Below are 6,000 nucleotides of genomic sequence, written 5' to 3' on the forward strand. Positions count from 1 at the left end.
ACAAATTTTGTATTGATTATTACATTGTACCCAATTTATTATTGTGGCTGCCCGGTGTTTCCCGATTTTAATTTATGCAGATATCGGGTTTATTATTATAGTCAATTCTCTATTGATTATTATATTGTACCTAATATATAATTGTGATTTCAAAGGTTAAAAAAAAATGACTTGGATGCCATGTATGCGTATAAAATCATGTTACGTTTCCTGCCATGTTCGAATTTGTTTTAATTCTCACCCCTAAGCAGCTATATTTAACGGCTAAAAACCAAATCAAATTCGTTCCACAAATCTAAATCCCCTATATATCAAGTTTCAAGTCGGTAAACCAAAAATTGTCAGAGGAGTTTGGTAGGGACTGTTCCTCAGACAGACTGACAGATAATGTCATATCTATATTATTTAGTTTATTATATAATCATTTATCTGTTTTGTGGCAAATCAACCCTTTTTTTGGATTATTTAATGTAAAAACAATATTTTGTAAATTGCTCATAACTAAGTTCTGAATTTTTTAGATAATGGCTGATTGTTTATGCAACTTGTATTGATCGAACTATTGTTCTCATCTTGAGTGTTATTTATGCAACATTTTGGTTGGATTGTCCTTCGACCTTCCTCAGGTATGTTGGTTGTTGTTAAGAAAATAAAAGAGAAAAGTTACTGGCTCCGTAGATATTTTCGTATTCTGTGAGTTAGCCTCTATTTTATTGATATTGTTTTAAGGAGACAGCACATCTGCTAAAAAAAATTACTAAACAGACCAAGGATACAGTTTAGCATCATTTGGGAGCCTTTAATTGTAGAAAAAAAAACAAACATTGTACACCCTTAAAATTTCGGCGATGGAAGGGAGATGATCCCCTGTCGATCTTTATTAGTGTTGCCTGCCCTTTGTCAGCTAATTTGCTCGTAACTAATTTTCGTTTTCGTTTTGTTTTCCTTCAAAATGTGTGTTTCTCACAGATTATCCGAAATGGAAAATAACCTTAGCCTGCAAATGCGCAAGCAAGACGAATCTCTGCGGTATATTAACCAAATTCAAAACGATCAAGAACACGGGAAAGACCATTCGTGGCAGCGGCTGCAAAATCAATTGCAGGACACACTGGATGACGTCAGCAAAAGACTCAACCACAAGGAAATGGCAATAAAAGAAGAAGTTGAAGAGAAGTTTCACCAGGTTGAAAGGGTAGGATAGTTTTCTTTCTGCCTATCTATCTGTGTATCTATCTATGTATCTATCTATGTATCTATGTATGTATCTATGTATCTATGTATCTATCTATATGCCTGTCTGTCTGAATGGCTATCTATCGTTCTATTTATCTAGCTAACCATGTATGTATATATATATATATATATCTATATTTCTATCTATCTATCTATCTATCTATCTATCTATCTATCTGCATATATTTCCCTATTTATCTAACTATTCCCCAAAGCCTTAACACATTTAAATTTAAGTTCAGCACCATGCAAAACTGCTAAATAGACATACACAGAAGATTTTGGACAAATATGGTAAAATAGTCCCCAAAATGGAGTGTTTTATTAGCCCTAAAAGAGCCTCTGGGGCATATGCAAGAGTTATCGCGAGGTATAGACAAGCAAAATTATATAGAAATCAGTTAGTTACAACTTTTCAGAAAGTTTTATAAAAATCCAAGGCATCAATATTTTAATAAGCACAAAAGTGTCAATTTTAACCATTTTAACCCGAAAGGCAACCCTGGTGTGGGGGGGGGGGCAACTGGAGTTTTCCTGGAAAATCCGTTCTGTTACTTTTTTTTACTCATATCATGTTTAATGTTTGTGCAAAATTTCAAAAAATTCTAAGGCGTAGTTATTGAGAAAAGTGCGGACAGACGAACAGACACGGGTGAATTTACAGGTTCACCCTACTTTTGTCGGGAGACCAATAAATAAATAAATAAATAAATAAAAATTAAAAAAAAAACGGAGGATAGAAGGAACAAGGGTGAGAAGAAGAAGGGAATGGGAGGGGGTTGAAAAACGCGATTAAAATTCCTAATGTCGTAGAAGAAATTACAATAATACAAACCGCATCACAAACAATAGAACAAACCATAAAACAAACATGAAAGGCATTTCCAAAACAAACTCACATCTAATGCAAGTATATATAACATTCCATGCCATATTTGTTATCACATATACTTTGATGACACTCAACGGGACTAGAAAAAAGACTTAATGAACATAAAAGAGATATAGATGATGCCCTTTTCTCTTCCCTGCAATCTCTTTCCTCCGGAAGAGATATTGCGACCCTGTTTCTCCTCTATCGTAATTTCAAGTGCTCGTCTGAGCTCCAATCTATGATCTCTCCTTGCCAAACTATCACAAAAACACTCGACTAGCTACAACCAGTTTCAACAATTTCCCCCATTCTCTATCTGTGCCTAAATCTAAACACAGCTTCCATGAACAAAGCTCCTTTCTTAGAACTGCACGCCTGTGAAACACTGTTCCACTGGCTTGCTTCCCAGCCGACTACAATACGGCAGTTTTCAATTCCAATGTAAACAAGTTCATATTGAACTGTCCCCTTAAATAATCCAAATTCTACCCAAACTACAATATTAACGATTACTACACTAGCACCTTACATTCATTAACCTTTATCCTCGAGTAGCGTTTGGGTCTTGATGCGTGGTGATTTCGTTGTAAAAAAATACAAAAAATAAATAAAAAATAGCAATTCCCTAAATGTATTATTCTCTTATACTAAGTATATAAGACCCTTTTTGGTTTTATTTTACTTCAGTCAGAAGTTCTCGGAAATCAAGGGGCCACTACCTGGGGCAAACACTTGAACTCTATATGAGATACATACATATTCGAATGTTCCATTAAACTTGTTTATCTCTTAAATGCTGAGTTAGTAAAGAAATTGAGAACATAATTTTTCTCTCCCCAATTAACCATTTTCATACGTTGTAGTATATCTTTCATTTTGGTCTCTTGGTCTTACTGGATTCCAGGACAAGAATTTATCTAGTCTGGTGGAGTATCCAGCTTCGTGCTATTACTTGAGGTAACATCACTTGGAAAAGCTAATTAAGGTTAGCCATAGTGAGAAGATCTTATTTGGGCAACGAATACTATGCGATTTTGAATATTTGGTCAGGGTTTACTTCTTGGGGAAAAGTATCCTCATGCCAGGTTGTTCTGACAAACTCCTGTACAGAGAGACCTTAGACACTCGAGGACAGTGTCTAGTAGGCATTCAAGTTCTCCCCCCGTAGGCATTCAAGTTCTCCCCCGTAGGCATTCAAGTTCTCCCCAGAAGGAATTCAAGCAGTGTGCGTCTTTAAATGTATGTATAAAATATATACTTCATTGTGGTTGCAAGGACAAATAACCGTCCATGTAATATACTGCGTATCAATGTATCAATACGTGATGTGTGCACGCGGGTGCGGAGGTGGATGTTTAACACTTACAATACACATATGAGCATGAGACAGTTTTTTCAAACGGGCTACTAACTCCACTCCATTAGATATTGGCCGCGCAATGCCGAAAGGTTTGCTGGTCGACGATTATTATGATTGTTATAAATATTTGTAAAAATAGAACGTCAGAAAGAATGTTCCTACTTACTTGCCTCCCCACGAGGGCGGAGTTAGACAGAAGGTCAGTTTTTAATGTGGGGAAAATCCAGCTCCCCAAAAAGGAACACTTTGGATAGGAACAAAAATTAAAATCGTCTCTGGAATGAAGCATTTCTCCTCCACTGACCGAGGACAGAAAAGGCGCAGTGAAGCATCAGAACAGATACTACACTGTGATCGAAATAAATATTTATAGATAAAATGACCTATGTTAAGATGTTTTAATAAGAACCAATGTAGTTTGATATACATTGATTCGCATATCAATGAGGCTTCGCCCCAAAAAGACGTTAAAAAACTGAAATTGAGAGGGCAGGCAAGTCGAGTTATGGGAACCGAATTGAACAGGTCGGAATTTAAAATGTCGAACGAACACTGACAAGAATCCTTTTTTTTTTTTAATTGCAAGCTATTTCGGCCGGAAATATAAAGTCGATGCGACTGAGATGAAAGTGGGATTTGTGAAAATTAAAAACGTCGAGAATGGAAAAGATTAAACGATTCATGTCAAAATTTTGGAAATTGAAAGCGCCGTGAAATGAAAATACGAAACGTTTCGCGTCGAACTTTTACAATAAAAAGCACCGAGAAATGGAAATATTAAACGATTCGCGTTGAACTTTGGAAATTGAAAGCGTCGAGAAATAGAAATATTAAAAGATTTGCACCGAGAAATGAAAATATTAAACGATTCGTGGTGAACTTTGAAAATGAAAGCGTTGAGAAATAGACGTTGCAAGCCTATCTTTGTTTTATCGTTATTTCCATGGCAGGTGCTCGTCTGAACTTCAATCTCTGGTTCCCCCTCGCCAATCTTTTACAAAAAACACCCGTCTAGCTGAATCCACTGTCAAAAACTTTCCCCACTCTTTATCTATGCCTAAATCAAAACGTAGATTCTATGAACAAAGCTTCTTTCTTAGAACTGCACGCCTGTGGAACTCTGTTCCGTCTGCCTGCTTCCCTCCTGACTACAACTTGGATGTCTTCAAGTTCAACGTAAACAAATTCCTGATGAACCGCCCCCTTAAGTAGACACTTTAAATATCCACACTAACGTACTGTACTTACAATAACCCTTATCCCTGAGTGGCTTCCGGGCCTTGATAAGTGGTGACCACCTTGTAAAAAAAAAAAAAAAAAAAAAATAGAAATATTGAAGAATTTCAGTCGAGAAATGAAAATATTAAATGATTCGCATTGAACTTTGAAAATGAAAGCGTCGAGAAATAGAAATATTGGCGGATTTGCATCGAGAAATGAAAGTATTAAACGATTTACGTCACCCACGTCTCTAATGCGCTCGCCCTCCTTCTCTCTGATGTGGTCTCTCTCTCCCTCACCCCCTCTCTCTCTCTTTTATAGCCTTTTTCTTTTTTCTTGCCGTGACGTCACTTCACTCACGGTTCGGTATTTGCATGTAGCCGTCATACGCACTCTATTACAGTAGAAAAGAGAAGAGATAACCTCCCCGCTAGATTGCGATGTCAATTTTGTATTTTGTCAAGGCAGGCAAGAGTGGTTTCGAGTGACATCCGCCCATGCATGAGAAGACGATCAATATCGTGATATAATTTGATTGATTTTTGCTTAGTAACGAATAAACAAATATGAATTATCGATATATGGAATATTATATTATTATATGTAAATCTAATTTTTGCCTGGCGTTGCCCGGACTGTAATGTAGAATATTTATTTTGTCTTTTTTCACTCTTCCCTGTGTTACGTTATCCAACGGGTTTATACGTTTCGTGTTTGTTTGTGACGTGTCCTAAATGTGTTACTAAATGTCTATTAGTGACTCTTCACTTTCTGAACCCATTTTATGTTTCGTGACCGTCTAATGTTCATATGCGTGCGTGTGGGTGTCCTATGTGTATCTTCGACATACCTTTATCTTCTCTGCTCACTGAACCTGGTCCACCCTGACTTCATCTTGTTCTTGGAGGGGGCTAGAACCTTTTCGACGAAACACATTGACTCCAAGAACGATGATTGGTTTTCATATTAGTTTTTATTTCACTTTCCAGGATGTCGCGCAAACTGAAACGTGAGTTTCTTTGCTTGTGGTCTTAACAGTCTACATTGAGAGACACATCACTCCCTCCCAGGGGAGGAGAGACAACCGTAAAGCCCAACCGCTCTGCTTCAATTCCAAGTTTCAACTCGTCGATGATCTCCAGCTAACCTGATCACGTGACTCACACGTAGATTCGATCAGCTGACCAGACCCTCTGGTAAACTTGTCTATGATCTAGCTTTGTCATATTTTGACAGGTTTTATGAAAACATCATCATATCCATCTCTTGTCTACCCCTCCAGTTAGATAGATAGATAGATAGATAGATC

The 6,000-nt window shown here is 37.0% G+C and overlaps 1 protein-coding gene across 7 annotated transcripts in view; it reads left to right on the top strand.

Moving 5' to 3' along the window:
* LOC145259843 (coiled-coil domain-containing protein 154-like) overlaps positions 1-6,000 on the top strand; it is a 335,063-nt gene that overhangs the window by 216,305 nt on the left and 112,758 nt on the right. For all 7 annotated transcript variants that reach the window (XM_080117680.1, XM_080117679.1, XM_080117678.1 and 4 more), the window contains one exon: positions 970-1,195. In XM_080117680.1, the coding sequence (XP_079973806.1) occupies positions 970-1,195 (226 nt within the window). The remainder of the gene's footprint in view (positions 1-969; positions 1,196-6,000) is intronic.

This window comes from Euprymna scolopes, chromosome 35 (assembly GCF_053919585.1).
Source record: "Euprymna scolopes isolate OS-2025 chromosome 35, ASM5391958v1, whole genome shotgun sequence".
Lineage (NCBI taxonomy): Eukaryota > Metazoa > Mollusca > Cephalopoda > Sepiida > Sepiolidae > Euprymna > Euprymna scolopes.